The sequence below is a fragment of the Ranitomeya variabilis genome, chromosome 4, assembly GCF_051348905.1.
Source record: "Ranitomeya variabilis isolate aRanVar5 chromosome 4, aRanVar5.hap1, whole genome shotgun sequence".
NCBI lineage: Eukaryota > Metazoa > Chordata > Amphibia > Anura > Dendrobatidae > Ranitomeya > Ranitomeya variabilis.
In genome coordinates, this window is record NC_135235.1 from 523,299,541 (window position 1) to 523,318,479 (window position 18,939).

The 18,939-nt window shown below is 43.5% G+C and overlaps 1 protein-coding gene across 2 annotated transcripts in view; it reads left to right on the plus strand.

The window, feature by feature from the left end:
* COPZ2 (coat protein complex I subunit zeta 2) overlaps nt 1-9,511 on the plus strand; it is a 55,331-nt gene extending 45,820 nt beyond the window's left edge. For both annotated transcript variants that reach the window (XM_077252225.1, XM_077252224.1), the window contains 2 exons: nt 6,752-6,803; nt 8,068-9,511. In XM_077252225.1, coding sequence (XP_077108340.1) covers nt 6,752-6,803; nt 8,068-8,163 — 148 coding nt within the window. In that variant the 3' untranslated portion in view covers nt 8,164-9,511. The remainder of the gene's footprint in view (nt 1-6,751; nt 6,804-8,067) is intronic.
* The last annotated feature ends 9,428 nt before the right edge of the window (nt 9,512-18,939 follow it).

Below are 18,939 nucleotides of genomic sequence, written 5' to 3' on the forward strand. Positions count from 1 at the left end.
TTTGGACTCTCGTGTTTCCAGACGGAGACTCCAGTATCTGGTCAACTGGAAGGGTTACGGCCAGGAGGATAATTCTTGGGTCAATGCATCTGATGTTCATGCTTCTGATCTTGTTCGTGCCTTCCATAGGGCTCATCCTGGTCGCCCTGGTGGATCTGGTGAGGGTTCGGTGCCCCCTCCTTGAGGGGGGGGGTACTGTTGTGAATTTGGATTCTGGGCTCCCCCGGTGGCCGCTTGTGGAATTGGACTTGTCATCCTCTTTCCTGTTTCACCTGGTTCCATCAGTAGTGGGTGTCGCTATTTAAGCTCATTTCTCTGGTGGTTTCTTGCCGGTCAACAATGTTATCTGATGCCTCTCAGTGCTTGTTCCTGCTTCTAGACAACTACTAGTTAAGTTGGACTTTTGTCCATGTTTTCGTTTTGCCTATTTGTTCCAGTTCACAGCTGAAGTTTTGTTACTGTGTCTGGAAAGCTCTCGTTGATCAGGGATTGCTACTCTGGCGTTATGAGTTAATGCCAGAGTTTAAGGTAATCTCTGGATGGTGTTTTGTTAGTGTTTTTCTGCTGACCATGAAAGTATACTATCTGTCTTCTGCTATCTAGTAAGCGGACCTCAAATTTGCTAAGACTATTTTCCTGCTGCGTTTGTTGTTTCATCTGAACTCACCGTCATTATATGTGGGGGGCTACTGTCTTCTTTGGAATATTTCTCTAGAGGTGAGCCAGGTCTTATATTTCCCTCTGCTAGCTATTTAGGTCTTAGGCCAGAGCTGGGCATCTAGCGATAAATAGGAAATGCTACCTGGCTATTTCTAGTTGCGCGGCAGGCTTAGTTCATGGTCAGTATAGTTCCATCTTCCGAGAGCTTGTCCCTCTATAGGCTTGCTATGATCTCTGCCTGCAGAGATCATGACAGTTTGACCGGCCCATAAAGTGTTAAAGACCCAGGTTGAGAAAGGAGAGTTATAAGAAGTCTGCTGGAAATTTTTTTTTTTTTTTTTTTTTTCCCTCCAGTCTGCCTTGCTGCAGTCTTTTTTCTCTCTCTCCTCCTAATCTCTGTATGGCTCTGTGTGCACCTGACAATAATGGATCTCCAGAGTGTAACTGCGGGTTTGAATAATCTCATCACGAAAGTACAAAATTTACAAGATTTTGTGGTACATGCTCCGGTATCTGACCCGAGAATTCCTTTGCCGGAGTTCTTCACAGGGAATAGAGCTAGCTTCCAGAATTTCCGAAATAATTGTAAGCTTTATTTGTCCCTGAAGTCTCGTTCAGCTGGAGACCCTGCTCAGCAGGTTAGGATTGTGATTTCCTTGCTCAGGGGTGACCCTGGAGACATATCTGAGGTGTTTTGTCTCTGCTGACCAGGATGATTGGGTTGCTTTTTTGCCATTGGCAGAGTTCGCCCTCAATAATCGGGCCAGCTCTTCCACCTTGGTGTCCCCGTTTTTCTGTAATTCGGGGTTTCACCCTCGATTTTCCTCCGGTCAGGTGGAATCCTCGGATTGTCCTGGAGTGGATGCGGTGGTGGAGAGATTGCATCACATCTGGGGGCAGGTTATGGACAATTTGAAGTTGTCCCAGGAGAAGACTCAGCGTTTTGCCAACCGTCATCGTCGTGTTGGTTCTCGGCTTTGTGTTGGAGATTTGGTGTGGTTGTCTTCTCGTTTTGTCCCTATGAGGGTCTCTTCTCCTAAGTTTAAACCTCGGTTCATCGGCCCTTATAGAATATTGGAGATTCTTAATCCTGTTTCTTTCCGTTTGGACCTCCCTGCGTCCTTTTCCATTCATAACGTTTTTCATCGGTCGTTATTGCGCAGGTATGAGGTACCTGTTGTACCTTCAGTTGAGCCTCCTGCTCCGGTGTTGGTTGAGGGTGAGTTGGAGTACGTTGTGGAGAAAATTTTGGACTCTCGTGTTTCCAGACGGAGACTCCAGTATCTGGTCAACTGGAAGGGTTACGGCCAGGAGGATAATTCTTGGGTCAATGCATCTGATGTTCATGCTTCTGATCTTGTTCGTGCCTTCCATAGGGCTCATCCTGGTCGCCCTGGTGGATCTGGTGAGGGTTCGGTGCCCCCTCCTTGAGGGGGGGGTACTGTTGTGAATTTGGATTCTGGGCTCCCCCGGTGGCCGCTTGTGGAATTGGACTTGTCATCCTCTTTCCTGTTTCACCTGGTTCCATCAGTAGTGGGTGTCGCTATTTAAGCTCATTTCTCTGGTGGTTTCTTGCCGGTCAACAATGTTATCTGATGCCTCTCAGTGCTTGTTCCTGCTTCTAGACAACTACTAGTTAAGTTGGACTTTTGTCCATGTTTTCGTTTTGCCTATTTGTTCCAGTTCACAGCTGAAGTTTTGTTACTGTGTCTGGAAAGCTCTCGTTGATCAGGGATTGCTACTCTGGCGTTATGAGTTAATGCCAGAGTTTAAGGTAATCTCTGGATGGTGTTTTGTTAGTGTTTTTCTGCTGACCATGAAAGTATACTATCTGTCTTCTGCTATCTAGTAAGCGGACCTCAAATTTGCTAAGACTATTTTCCTGCTGCGTTTGTTGTTTCATCTGAACTCACCGTCATTATATGTGGGGGGCTACTGTCTTCTTTGGAATATTTCTCTAGAGGTGAGCCAGGTCTTATATTTCCCTCTGCTAGCTATTTAGGTCTTAGGCCAGAGCTGGGCATCTAGCGATAAATAGGAAATGCTACCTGGCTATTTCTAGTTGCGCGGCAGGCTTAGTTCATGGTCAGTATAGTTCCATCTTCCGAGAGCTTGTCCCTCTATAGGCTTGCTATGATCTCTGCCTGCAGAGATCATGACACACAGCATGTTGAAGTTTTCCCAGTTTTACTTACAGTTCGGGCCCCCAGCCAGGGTGCTGAGTCCTCCGATTAAAAAGTCCAGGAAACTCTTTGGCAAGTCGGGCACCTGTCCAGAACTCCTCTTATATATGTGCATCTCCTGGCCATTTTTCTGCGCTGGCTATCGCCTCTCCTGCCCTGCACTTGCCACCCAGTGTTCCAAACCAGTGAACACGGGTCTTGTCGGGTGACGTACTCTCTGTTGCCTGGACCCTCTGTGTTCACCTTTTCGGCGAGTAGGTGCAAATGTGGCTGCTGCACCTGCAATCACAGCAGCCTCCTGATTCTTAGCTGGAGATTGAAGTTTTCCCACTAATTCAGGGGCCGGTCCGCTACTGCGGCCTGGTTCCTCCACTTCTGGATACGGGTCGCATGGGAGGCCTCCGCACTTCCCGTGTCCCTGGAACCCCTTCTAGCTTCCTGTGAGCTTCTTGCCTTCCTTCTCCCTTCAGCCTGTCAGGAGCTGCAGACTCTCACATCTGCTCAGCTCCTCTCCCTTTCGCCAACTCTCTTCTTTATCTCTAAGTGTGTCCTAGCTCCCCCTCTTTCCTACCTTCCTCCACCCATACCCTCTACCTATTAACCCTCTCCAGCCTGGGATGAGGCCATCCTCCCTAAGGGTACACCCAGGTGCCCTGACTGGAGAAGTGTGGTGTTGGATGCAGGTGTTAGAGTTCTGTACAATGTTCCCTTCTTACCAGAGAGTTGGGATACTACATCTCTAGCTGAGATGCAGTACTTATGTGGTGTCCGGACCTTCAGGGGCACCACACATACATATTTATACATCAAACCAAAAAGAGATGGGCGCAGGAGTGTATCAAAAATATCAACAATCTTTATTACAATAATTCATAAAAACATAACAAGTAAAATGCAAAACTCTGTTTATTTACAATGGGGGAAAAAGCGACACCAAATTGCCAGTCCATACACGGGGCACAAAGTCCACGGGGTGAAAAAGAACATGTGATGGAGAGAAACCGGGAAAGACAAAGAAGGCTGTAAGAACTAAACAACAATATTCCAAAGTGAATAACTGGTAATACAAAACAACTGATATATACACTCACCGGCCACTTTATTAGGTACACCATGCTAGTAACGGGTTGGACCCCCTTTTGCCTTCAGAACTGCCTCAATTCTTCGTGGCATAGATTCAACAAGGTGCTGGAAGCATTCCTCAGAGATTTTGGTCCATATTGACATGATGGCATCACACAGTTGCCGCAGATTTGTCGGCTGCACATCCCAAAGATGCTCCATACAAGGCAGGATGGATCCATGCTTTCATGTTGTTTACGCCAAATTCTGACCCTACCATCCGAATGTCGCAGCAGATATCGAGACTCATCAGACCAAGCAACGTTTTTCCAATCTTCTACTGTCCAATTTCGATGAGCTTGTACAAATTGTAGCCTCAGTTTCCTGTTCTTAGCTGAAAGGAGTGGTACCCGGTATGGTCTTCTGCTGCTGTAGCCCATCTGCCTCAAAGTTCGACGCACTGTGCGTTCAGAGATGCTCTTAGGCCTACCTTGGTTGTAACGGGTGGCGATTTGAGTCACTGTTGCCTTTCTATCAGCTCGAACCAGTCTGCCCATTCTCCTCTGACCTCTGGCATCAACAAGGCATTTCCGCCCACAGAACTGCCGCTCACTGGATTTTTTTTCTTTTTCGGACCATTCTCTGTAAACCCTAGAGATGGTTGTGCGTGAAAATCCCAGTAGATCAGCAGTTTCTGAAATACTCAGACCAGCCCTTCTGGCACCAACAACCATGCCACGTTCAAAGGCACTCAAATCACCTTTCTTCCCCATACTGATGCTCGGTTTGAACTGCAGGAGATTGTCTTGACCATGTCTACATGCCTAAATGCACTGAGTTGCCGCCATGTGATTGGCTGATTAGAAATTAAGTGTTAACAAGAAGTTGGACAGGTGTACCTAATAAAGTGGCCAGTGAGTGTATATATATATATATATATATATATATATATATATATATAGTGCCAAGTGTACATAGAGCCTAATCCAGGAAATATACACAAACCCAATAATCAATAATTATTTGTAACTACAGCAGGCAACATGTATAGGGTAAAGCACCAAGTATTTCTGATCCCACGTTTCTAATATAATAGAGGAATATGAATCCCAGTCACCAACCTGATGGATGACGTGGATGGATGGCCCCCCATATCAGTGGTATCAGTGGTAACATAGATACATATGTAATATCCTCCCCTAGTGGCAGCTGATAGCAGCTTTTGCAGTAGACTTATATTCGCTGCCAGGAGTAACATCCTCTATGTTGGGAAACGAGTAAATAATATGGAAAACTAGGTAAATATATGCAAATTGTAACAGCATAACCAGGCCAGTCATGTAGTATAAGTGAAAGTATTATGATGGCCACTGGTGAATAAAACCAGAAGAGGAGAAATTATTGGCATTCCACCAACCACAGCTCATATAGCCAATCGGTACACCATGTTCTAAGATATGTTCCTGCTGACGGACCACTGCAGACCACTAACAAATGATTATTCATCTGTAGGAAAAATATAAAGGTAAAATTCCCCTTTAAACTAAACCATCTTCATGTGGCAAGCTGTATTACTCAGTGGTGTTTTGGTTGCAGACAAGTCTCTGTCTTAACCCAAACAATTAGATGCTAAGTACAATGGACTTATTAGCCAAGCACTTATGGAAACTTTTAATTTAGTGAAATATTTCTAGTAAGTGCCTTCATGAATTAGTAAAGAATTGTGATCTAGAAGTGGCCTGGCTTTGGACTCTCTCCAGAATTGCTTCATCCACATTCTGAACTGGCATCTAAGAAATCCTAGCGATGACTAGAACTTTCCTGATCTTGATTAGTAAAGTTTTGGAAAGTCCTTTAGTTGCAAAACAGAATTAGATCAGTCTATCTTTTTGTCTGCCTAATATTTTTTTTTCCTGGTCATTTAGGCATAAGAATTTTTTTTTTGCAAGATGAATTGCATTTTTTTAATGATACCATTTTTGAGAATATATAATGTATTTAATAACTTTCCTTGATGTTTTAGTTATCGGGAGGGGGAGCAGAGGGGGGGGGGGGTTGTTAAAGAGGATGTCTTGTACTAACAAATTGATGATCTATTCATCAGATCACTATCAGATAGATGAGGGGCGCTCCGAGGCCAAGAACTTCCACCGATTAGCTGATCTGCTTCAGCAGACAATGTATGGAGCAACGCTTTTCTATACATTGTTTGGGGACTTATCTGTGGTACTACACCTTATCTCCTATTCGAGTGAATGGCACTCACAGTGAACGAGAGCATATAACAGCTGACACATGGAGGTGCCCGGTTTTGGAACCCCATCCTTCGATCCAACACATAAGTCATCAATATGTTAATTCTGGACAACTCCTTTAAATTTATTTTGCAGGCCATTACTTTAACAATTACACCAGTTTAGTATAGTTTTACTACTTTTGCATGGTAAAAGGGGTGTTTTTTCACTTTTAATTTTATTTTACTAAAAGCTCTATTCAATTATTTTTAAACTTTATTTTAGTCCCTCTTGGGAACTTAGAAACAAAATTCACTGGTCACTTCATTAGTACCTTTCAATACTTCTGTATTGCTGTGTATTTTGACTATTGATGTTCTAGTGACAGCGCAGGCTCAGCTCCTGTGCCCGCACCCCTTTACTGTAATGGTACAGAGGTTCACAGGAACAGACCTCTGATCGCGAGTTTCTATTACAGAGCAGTGCAAGAACGGGTTAAGCAATGCACCCATTTCTTAAAGTAGAGTCCACAGCAGCCTTAGTTTGTAAGGTTTTCCTGCCCTTGGATTAACCAGATATAATGTACAATCTGTGTTTAATGTTGTCTTTTAGTGTCATTTTGGAATGTGAATCCCAGCAAGTCGTTCAAAGGCTCAGCTTCAAGGTGATAATCACTAAACTCTCAATTTTATACTTAGCAGCGTCCGTTGTGTCTTCCCATGTCCTCCGCCGCAGTCTGTGTTGCTTTCACTTTTTTATGTTTTATATTGTCTATTCTCATATGTGTATAACAAAATACAGACATATTTTAAAAATTCTGCATGTGTTTCTTTCATCCATTTTTCAGAATTAAGACTAACATTCAGATCAATCCCTAGAGCATAACCCTTCAGGATTAGGTCTTATTTATTGCACTTTGGTTCGTAATATGGGGGACATAATGGATTCGTATTGCATGTCATACTATGGCCATTTAGTTCTGTGCTTGGTTCCAAATTTTCATCCATAAGGTTTAAATACAGTAATTCTAGGGGATAATGTTTGTCCTTATATTCAACAACCCCTTAAAGACTGCTACCTAGCAGTAATGCATGGATTGGTGCTTAATCAGATAAGTCACCTCTTGTGGTTCTGCATGATGGGATGGAAGGAGTGCAACTCTTCACTTCATTACATTGTATTTTATAGAGGACACTTGCTAAAAAATGTTGTGAAATACCTTGTAAAAATCCCTGAGTTCCCCTGATTCTGCAGCTCTTTTACGTTTTGTGGTGCTTCACTCCATTGAACAGATATTTACATTTGTTGTTTTTGGAGTGTAGTATGTGAAATTTCAGCTAGCAGTTCAACTGGACTTCTCTTCAGAGTTTTCTCTGAGGGTGTGCAAAGTCACCCCTCCTTCCACAGTGCTGCCAATAACAGCAAAGATTGTCACTCACAGCACTTGCAGTCTAGCAGGATTGGCAGCATTTAGGAGAGAGGGGTGAAATTGCATGTCTCCGAGATGAAATGAAAAAAAAAAAAGCCCACTTGATCTGCAAGCAGAGATTTCACATACTGCTCTCCAAAAGCAACAAATGTCTCTGCAATGGAGTAAAGCAGCACAAAACTGAAAAAAAGCTGCAGAATTCCGGGGAATTTAGTGATTTTTACAAGTTATTTAACTCATTTTTTTGGAGCAAATGATAGTTCCTCTTTAAAAAACGCAAAACTAAAACTGCTGATAATTACTAAAACCAGAAGAATTGCACTACTTTGGTCCGGCTGCCACAGAGTACCGAAGTGGACTCCGAACCAGGGTAGTGCAAATCTTTTTTTCTCATTAGAGATGAACAGATACTTGGCACCTGTAAGACCCTGGATTCACGTTATAACAGTATAACACAACTATTCCACCTGTCACGTTATTATTGATCACTTTATTGCAGACGGTGTCGGAACAAGCGTTTGGCTTTGTGCTCTTTGATTACATCACTGGCAGCAATGAGCAGAGAGAATGCCAGAAGAGAGAAGCGCTGGAGTGATTGATCGAAGTCATAGACCCAAGAACGATGGTGGGGGAAAAGTCATGTGACCTTCCACATCTGCAACCTGTAAAATGATGTGTCTCATTTATAGAAACTCATGGAAGACAAGTGTTGGACTATCACCCATAGGAATAAGATCTGACTGACTGCTGTAAGCAACTCCTACAGGCTTTAGTCTGTTGTAGGCTATGGAGGCACAGTGTGCGGTTTGGAGTTTGTACGTCTGCATATTCAGTTTTCTTTCTTGCATTATATTCAGTTACAATGTGCAATTGTATCCAATTAGTTTTATGGTACATTAATTATGGAGCAATATATTTTATCTATGTATATACTTCAAAAATGAGGGCAGCATTCTAATGATGATGAAAAAATGGATTTTAATAGGCCTATGTGATGTTTCAGCTCCGAACAGCAGAATGTTCTCCTGCCATTTTGAGCCGAAATGTCACATGGACTGATTAATATCATCTCACTTTAGAATGTTGCCCCATTGTTTGCATTTATTTTGAGATTTATATATAGTATAATCAAGAAAATCATCCAGGTGAAAAGATGATTATAATTCAGCTATTATTTAAACGGTGTTCCTACTGTTATCAACTGAATGCTTTTATTGAGTATACCTAATCTTTGATAGCTACCCAAAAGAAAACGTCCATCTGGGTAAGGTCTAGTGACCATTTTGGCCATTCAACCAGGCTTCATCTACCTATCCACTTATGGTAATAAGAAATAAAAAAATATTATATGAGTAGATGCTGTACGTCTTTAGATTCACCCATACATATCTATCTCAGTGGTTTGCACTGCAGCGCTGGGGTCCTTGGTTCAAAATCCCACCAAGGACAACATCTGCAAGGAGTTTGTATGTTCTCCATGTCTTTGCTTGGGTTTCCTCCATGCTCTCGGGTTTCCTCCCACACTCCAAAGACATACCGATAGGGGACAGTGATGAGAAGATCTGTGAAGTACTGCGATGCTCTGTAAGCAAAACATGTTAATATACACTGCTCAAAAAATAAAGGGAACACTTAAACAACAGAGTATAACTCCAAGTAAATCAAACTTCTGTGAAATCAAACTGTCCACTTAGGAAGCAACACTGTTTGACAATCAATTTCACATGCTGTTGTGCAAATGGAATAGACAACAGAGGTAGTGCAGTTCATCCAGGATGGCACATCAATGTGAGCTGTGGCAAGAAGGTTTGCTGTGCCTGTCAGCGTAGTATCCAGAGGCTGGAGGCACTACAAGGAGACAGGCCAGTGCACCAGGAGACGTGGAGGAGGCCATAGGAGGGCAACAACCCAGCAGCAGGACCGCTACCTCAGCCTTTCTGCAAGGAGGAACAGGAGGAGAACTGCCAGAACCCTGCAAAATGACCTCCAGCAGGCCACAAATGTGCATGTGTCTGCACAAATGGTTAGAAACCGACTCCATGAGGATGGTCTGAGTGCCCGACATCCACAGATGGGGGTTGTGCTCACAGCCCAACACCGTACAGGATGCTTGGCATTTGCCACAGAACACCAGGATTGGCAAATTTGCCACTGGCGCCCTGTGCTCTTCACAGATGAAAGCAGGTTCACACTGAGCACATGTGACAGAGTCAGGAGATGCCGTGGAGAGCGATCTGCTGCCTGCAACATCCTTCAGCATGACCGGTTTAGCAGTTGGTCAGTAATGGTGTGGGGTGGCATTTCTTTGGAGGGCCGCAAAGCCCTCCATATGCTCGCCAGAGGTAGCCTGACTGCCATTAGGTACCGAGATGAGATCCTCAGACCTCTTGTGAGACCATATGCTGGTGCGGTTGGCCCTGGGTTCCTTCTAATGCAGGACAATGCCAGACCTCATATGGCTGGAGTGTGTCAGCAGTTCCTGCAAGATGAAAGCATTGAAGCTATGGACTGGCCAACCCCTTCCCCAGGCCTCAAATTCGATTGAACACATCTGGGACATCATGTCTTGCACCATCCGTTGCACCACAGACTGTCCAGGAGTTGGCGAATGCTTTAGTCCAGGTCTGGGAGGAGATCCTTCAGGAGACCATCCGCCGCCTCATCAGGAGCATGCCCAGGCATTGTATGGAGGTCATATAGGCACATGGAGGCCATACACACTACTAAGCATCATTTCCTTGTCTTGAGACATTTCCACTGAAGTTGGATCAGCCTGTAATTTGATTGTCCACTTTGATTTTGAGTATCATTCCAAATCCAGGCCTCCATTGGTTAATAAATTTGATTTCCATTGATGATTTTTGTGTGATTTTGTTGTCAGCACATTCAACTTTGTACAGAACAAAGTATTCAGTGAGAATATTTCATTCATTCAGATCTAGGATATGTTATTTGAGAGTTCCCTTTATTTTTTTGAGCAGTGTATTTAATATTTTTTCTTTGTATTTGGATTTAAACTGTCATATATCATTTTTTTAAACTTTGCCCCTGGTTTTTACACCTATCCATTCAATATATTTCCTTGCAATACCTGTTATTGCACTGCAGACAGTGTGGGACTGGGGAGCCAAGGGCCCACCAGTAACATTGACTTTGGGGGCTTACTTTTCACCTCCACACAAATATTATATGACCCTGGTTCACAAATTTACCAATATCTCTATGTAATAAAAAAAACTGGGCAGTTTGGTTAATGAGATTCTCTGAATCAAGAGAATTATGACAAGTAGTGCCCATATAATAAGGTTTGGGGCCCAGATCTGCACAGGGGCCCACCAGCGGATTCCCTTGTTCCCCTATGGGCCAGTCCGAGCCTGACTGCAGATCTATTCACATACTTACAGATACAATGCAATATACCAATACTATCACCTGATTCAGGATTTGTGACCTGCTGGGGACTCTACTCATTCATAGTCCTCTACTGACATCTAGTGGTTGGCACAGGAGTTCTGAAAAATTAACCCTATAAAAGCCATAGAAGCAAACAACACATCATATTGGAAAAAGTAAAAAAAAAAACGATTAACCCTATAAAAGCAAATAATTACAATGACAATCATACCGTAGACTGCAATCTGAGGTCTATCAGGCTATGATAAACTGTAACTGTCAGTCTGTGGTGTGCTGGGCTCTAAACCCTAAGCCTAAATCCATTGTATCAGGCTTTTTCTTAGCCTAATAAAACTCAAAGGATCGGAACTAATGGGAAAACTAATGCAAAAATGCATCCGTCACTATGCGGCTTTTCTACCATTTACCCCAGACATTTATTCAGTGCAAAACCTGATGAACCGGACAGGTAGAAATGATCCCATTGCAAACAATGAGATCTGTTCCTCCATCAATCTCAATCCGGTGTTTTTGTTAATCCCAGATGGAAATGACAACACATGTGTGGACACAGCCTAATAGAGCATAGCTTGTAATGTAAGTATAGCCTGAAATCGATATAACAGTTGTACATAGTCCCATAGAGGAGCCCCTCATTGTGGGATCAAGGGAGCCTGTGCTTTCAAACCACCATCAGAATAGTAAAAAAAAGGTATTTTGTGTAACTATTATTATTACTTATTAATTTCATGCAGTGTGAACATGGCCGAGACATGAAATACAGTAACCCCATAGATTTCAAGCCATCCACTCCAATAATTTTTGCAAGATCGTAACTCTGAAGGTGTAAATGCAGCGTTAGGCTCGTAATCACTCATGTATCACATATCCATGCAGAAGCTGTATAACTATAGGGTCAGACCTCCTCCTGCGCGACCAGGAAAGGTTCTTGTCCTGTATGGCGTATTATGGACACGGACTTACTTCATGGGTCACATATGGGGTCTTCATGGGAAGCAATGCTTCTTCTAGGTGACAATACAGCATGACACAAACTTTCTATCAGATTTCATATGAATCCATGAGAATGAGACGCAAAAAAATCCTTTATATGCCTTTGATTTTATATGGAAAGATTCATATATGAGCACTATATAGTATGGCTCTGCATTAGACCCGACTGACCATCGGATGTATATGGGGCCTTCCACCGCTCCTCCGACAGATGATTTAAGGGAAGATAAAAATCCGGCCAGTTGGCTTAGAACCCCAGATCCTTTTATTTCCATGAGAGATAAGCCTTTAACAAGTGGTTGGCAGTGATTTGCATTGAAAACACATGCATACTCAGCCAAGGTGAACATGCATGTACATGGGGGAGCAAAGAAAGATGGTGGTGAGCCACATGGACCATTCTCTGAGGTGTATGGCAACTTTAGTTTTAGACCAGGGATCAGGTTGGTAAATATGAATTCTGTGCACAAAGTAAGAAAACATCTATAGAAGTCAGATGCTGTCTATGTATAAATGAGAAGCAACCGCGTAATATCCATCCACCATAGAGATTAATGATCTTTGTAATAACATTTTTAGCTGCAGCCTGTACTGTACTGTGGTAAGATGATGGGTCCCAAGAAGATCTGTGCGTGAAAACCAGTAACTATATAACTTTATAGCTAGAAAGTCATGTACAATAAAATTCATAAATGCTGGCATCTGAAATTCAAGGAAGTGATGTGACGTACTTTACTTAGTAAGTTAACAAGTAAAGTCGGTCATACGCTTTAAAACAGATCAGTCAGCAGATCTCACATTATAAATTCCAAGCATTATTAAATAGACCTCTCAGACCTGATGAGATTGGTTTACTTACTTTGAAAATCCATATAGTAAGCAGAATGACTGTAGAAAGTTGATGTTAGAATGAGCATTTTATGAGTCCAGATATCTAGTGAGAGAGATCGTGAGTCCAAGTCCATCCAGCCTGATGACAGCTGCAGCTTGTACTGAGCAGAGTGATATCTCAGCATAAGCAGGGAGGAGGAACACTGAGGTGCTGTAGACCTGGCAAGATATATACAGTTATTCTGACAGGGATGTTCAAAGCAAGTAGATAAGTTTCATCAGGTCTAAGACATCTTTTTAGTAATGTATTTAGTTCATATCGCAAAATCTGCTGACAGATCTGCTTTAAATCGTTGCCATTGGATGTTGAGTGTCTAAGGGTATGAGAATACGTTGCGGATTCCATTGCAGAATCCGCAGGTAAAATGACCTGCATTTTACCTGCGGATTCCCTGTGGGTTTTCTGCAGATTTACTGCGGATTTTGTGCGGATTTCACCTGCATTTTTACACCTGCGGATTTCTACTATAAAGGAATAGGTCTAAAACGCTGCAGAATCCTCACAAAGAATTGACATGCTGCGGAAAATAATCCGCAACGTTTCCGCGCGGAATTTTCCGCAGCATGTGCACAGCGAATTTGTTTTTCCATAGGTTTACATGGTACTATACAACGTATGGAAAACAGCTGCAGATCCGCAAAGCCAAATCCATAACGTGTGCACATACCCTAATTCTTCCTTTCCCCAACATTTGCCACTGGAGGACACAAGAGACTCCCCCCATACATATCAGAGAGACATCTGATCTTACCCAACTTTTCTATGAGTTTCTGATTATTATTATGGTTTATTTATATAGCACCATTAATTAAATGGGGCTGTACATGAGAAAGGAGTTACATACAAAGTTATAGATATCCATACCTCCCAACTTTTGAAGATGGGAAAGAGGGACAAAGCTTGCGCCTCTGACCACACCCATTCATAATTAGTCACACCCATATCCACGTCCCAACCACACCCATTTAGCACTGCTGATCACACTGTTTCATATACAATAATTATAAACAAAAAAATATGGCCACACAGTGCTCCATACTGTATAATGGCCACACATGATGCTCCATACTGTATGATGACCACACATGATGCCCCATACTGTATAATGGCCACGCATGACGCTCAATACTGTATAATGGCCACACATGACGCTCCATACTGTATAATGAACACACATGATGCTCCATACTGTATAATGACCCCACATGATGCTCCATACTGTATACTGGCCGCACATGATGCTCCATACTGTATAATGGCCGCATGTGATGCTCCATACTGTATAATGACCGCACATGATGCTCCATACTGTATAATGGCCGCACATGATGCTCCATACTGTATAATGACCCCACATGATGCTCCATACAGTATAATGGCCGCACATGATGCTCCATACTGTATAATGACCCCACATGATGCTCCATACTGTATAATGGCCGCACATGATGCTCCATACTGTATAATGACCCCACATGATGCTCCATACTGTATACTGGCCGCACATGATGCTCCATACTGTATAATGACTGCACATGATGCTCCATACTGTATACTGGCTGCACATGATGCTCCATACTGTATAATGACCGCACATGATGCTCCATACTGTATACTGGCTGCACATGATGCTCCATACTGTATACTGGCTGCACATGATGCTCCATACTGTATAATGGCCACACAGTGCTCCATACTGTATAATGATCCCACATGATGCTTAATACTGTATACTGCCCCCCCCCTGTATGCATGGCTCATATTTCCCCCTCCTGTATGTATGGCTCATATTCCCCCCCTGTATGTATGGCTCATATTCCCCCCCCCCCTGTATGTATGGCTCATATCCCCCCCCCCTCCTGTATGCATGGCTCATATTTCCCCCTCCTGTGTGTATGGCTCATATTCACCCCCTGCATGTATGGCTCATATTCCCCCCTGTATGTATAGCTCATATTCCCCCCCCCTGTATGTATGGCTCATATTCCCCCCCCCCCCCTTGTATGCATGGCTCATCTCTCCGACCAAACCCCCCACCCCCCGCTCCCCGCTGCCCGCTCCCCGCTCCCCTCTGGAATGGCGATGGCGCGGCTTACAGTCCTCTTTCATCTCCCCTCCCCTGTCCCTCATACTTACCTGTTCCTCACCGCGTGGTCTTCCCTCTCGCTCTGTGTCCCGACTCCTGGCTCAGCACCTTCTTCCTGGTTGAGCGGTCATTCAGGAGCGCTGCAGAAGCCGAGACCAGGCATCGCTGGAGCAGGAGCAGGGTGAGTATTGTCTTCAAGGAGGGTGGGTGGGAGGCGGCCGGGCGGGGGGGGCGGCCGGGCATGGGCGGGGGCGGGAGGTGACCCAACTTTTATGAAAAAAAAAAAAAAAACCACAACCTAGGCACGTAGTGCGAGACAACTAATGTCCCGCCCGGGATCACAGGACTGACTGTCAAAATCAGGACAGTCCCGCGGGATCCGGGACGGTTGGGAGGTATGGATATCATTTACAGTAAAGAAATTTATGATGACATACTGGTACAGAGGGGAGAGAGACAGAAGGTCGGGGGTGCAGCAGCTCTGGTGGTGGTGAGGCGGCAGAATGGTTATTGCAGGCTGTAAGCTTTCCTAAAGAGATGGGTTTTCAGGTTCCGTCTGAAGGATCCGAGGGTGGTGGATAACCAGACGTGTTGAGGCGTGGAATTCCAGAGGATGGGGGATATTCGGGAGAAATCTTGGAGGCGGTTGTGTTAGGAACGAATAAGTGTGGAGGAGAGTAGGATGTCTTGGGAGGACCGGAGATTACGTGAGGGAAGATATTGGGAGATTAGTTCAGAGATATAGGAAGGGGACAGGTTGTGGATGGCTTTGTGGATCAGTGTTAGTAGTTTGAACTGGATTCGTTGGGGAATTGGGAGCCAGTGGAGGGATTAGCAGAGGGGAGAAACAGGGGAGTAGCAAGGAGAGAGGTGGATTAGCCGGGCAGCAGAGTTTAGGACAGACTGGAGTGGTGCAAGAGAGTTAGCGGGGAGGCCACAGAGGAGGGTGTTGCAGTAATTGAGGCGGGAGATGATGAGGGCATGCACAAGAATTTTAGTAGATTGAGGGCTGAGGAAGGGATGGATTCTGGAAATATTTTTGACTTGGAGGTGACATGAGGTGGCAAGAGTTTGGACGTGCGGTTTGAAGGACAGGGCAGAGTTGAGAGTTACTCCGAGGCAGCGGATTACAGGTGTGGGAGAGAGCATGATGCCTTTGACCATAATAGATAGATCGGGTAGGGGACATGCACAAGGTGGGGGAAAGATGATGAGTTCGGTTTTGTCTACATTGAGTTTTAGGAAGCGAGAGGTGAAGAAGGAGGATATGGCTGATAGACACTCCTGGACAGCAGAGAGGTGACATCTGGGCCAGAGAGATAGATCTGAGTGTTGTCCGCATACAGATGGTACTGGAAGCCATGGAACTTTATGAGTTGTCCAAGGCCAAGGGTATAGATGGAAAAAGAGTGGGGTCCCCAGGACTTAGCCTTGAGGGACTCCAACAGAGAAAGGGCTGGATGAGGAGGTAGTGTGGGAGTGGGAAACTCTAAATGTGCGGTCGGAAAGGTATGAGGCAATCCAGGACAAGGCAAGGTCTTTGATGCCAAGGGAAGAAAGAATCTGTAGCACTAGGCAATGGTCAACTGTGGCGAAGGCAGAGGACAGGTTGAGAAGGAGAGGAGGATGGAGAACTGTCTGTAAGCTTTGGCTGTGAATAAGTCACTAGTAATTATTCTTGCTATCTGATCATTTGGCAGCTTACCAGTCATACTAATGCCAGAGTGAAATAAAAAAATAGCTTTTTTTGCCAATAAATAAGCAGCTGTACTTTTCCTACGGGTGCAGTAAGACGGCCATATAATGCAGACGACGATCGCATTGCAGTGTTTGGAGTGGCAGGCTGCTCTCCTGACCCAAGCGTGACAATTTGTATTTCTATGCAGACCAAACCTAAGATGGAAACAAAATGAACATATACCCTGCCATGAGTAAGTAAAAGCAATAGTGAATATAAATGGAAAAAAAGAAATTTCCAGCTTGCTCTTGATAAAATGTAAATCTTTAATCCAAATGGTTAAAATAGCAATACATGCTCCCTGGACCCACCATGACCCCGTGAGGGAGAGCGACGCGTTTCGACTGACAAGCAGTCTTTATCCAAGCTTATTTATGAATATAAATAACATAGGGCACTTAGTAAATACCATTTTGATTAAAATAAAAAGTGTAAAAGCCATCACACCAGCATCAAGGTGGGTGCCCTTGTTAAGCACTGTTACAAAAAAAAACAAAACAAAACAGGAAGTTCCTGTTCACTGTACGTAGCTAGGGCACATTTTTACTTTTACTTTGCAAGCTGAAAGACAAGATGCTAAGAAAGCCATAAGAAATAAGTAAGCTGTGTTATCTTTGTTCTTGAATAAATATATATTCACTGTTGGATGGCTGGACAGTACAGAGATTAATCCACTGCCAACAGGTTATGGGCCCAGAAACCCAAAGACACAGAGAATAGAATAGCACATGAAATAGAGAACAGCAGCGTACTAAGAAGTGATGACCACCAGTAGCAACTCTGTGAAGTTCACAGTGCCAAATCTCACTAACCAGACCTACCAATCCAAAAATACAAGGTAAAGATGCTGCTGATAAGAGAAGGTATATGGAAATACACACAGGAGTCTAGACCTGACCCACTATAGAATACTGGGTACAAAGGATCAAAAAGCAGAAAGCACTATCTCCCTCAGCATAGAGGACGATCAGATTGTACATGTATGAAAGATGAAACTGCAAAATAATTGTGGGACCAACTGTAGAAAGTGCATGAAAAGCTACATCTCAGCAATAAGCTCTATTTAATGAGAAAACTGTATTAGTCTAAGCTAAATAAGGGTCAAGATATGCAGGATTACATAAGAAATACTCTAGAAATTATGGAGTGCCTGCCGGGCATTGGGGATAATCTAAAGGATTTTCATGTTGCTGCACTACTACTAAGCAATCTACCAGAAAGTTATGGCATACTTGTAACCATACTAGATGCATGCCCAGATTAGGAGCTTACATTTGAGTATGTCAGAGGAGAGCTTGTAGATGAGTATAAGCGAAAGATAGAAAGTGTAAACGCCAGTGGGGTATCCAAAGCAGAATCCGCTTTAAAAACCCAAGATTAACCCCAAAATAAAAGTCATTTGACCAGTGCTGCCACTAGAAATTTCTGGGCCCCATACTGGCAAAATTTTCGGGGCCCCCTTGAGACTCCACCCAGGCTCCAACCCAACCCCGTCTCCACCCCTCAAACTGTCCACAGTCCCACTGACCCTCTCTTAGAAAAAAACTCCATTTCTGCACCATGTCCTCACCAATCACACATTAACAGTTCCCATCACCAGATCACACACACAACCAGCAGCTTTTGTTTTGGCCAAAAGATTTTTTAATCTACCACCATGACAAGGTAGACTCTTTTGGCCGAGTCCTACTGTACTATATCCTATTAATCATTTGTTAAAATATCCAATACAATTTAGGTATATTTTTATTTATTTTTCAATGTTTAAAATGACCAATAATACCTCATACATGAGACAAATACCACCGCACCGTGACCAGACAACATATTATCACCACAGTGAACAAATAATACTACATACAAGGAATAAATACTGCCACACCATGACCAGATCACATATTACCACCACAGTGACTGAATAATACTACATACAAGGAATAAATACCGCCACACGATGACCAGACAATATATTACCACCACATAGTGACCTATAATACAACATACAAGGAACAAATACAGCCACACCATGACCCAACCACATATTACCACCGCATAGTGACCGAATACTACAATACTGATCATTAACAAAAAAACACAATACCAATATCAACATAAGTGCCATTATACACAGGAGATCTGTACTTAGTATGCAGTGTCCGTGTACAGGTAATACAGTGATCAGTGACATTATACACAAGAGCTCTGCATACAGTGTCAGTGTACAGGTAATACAGTGATCACCGGTGAC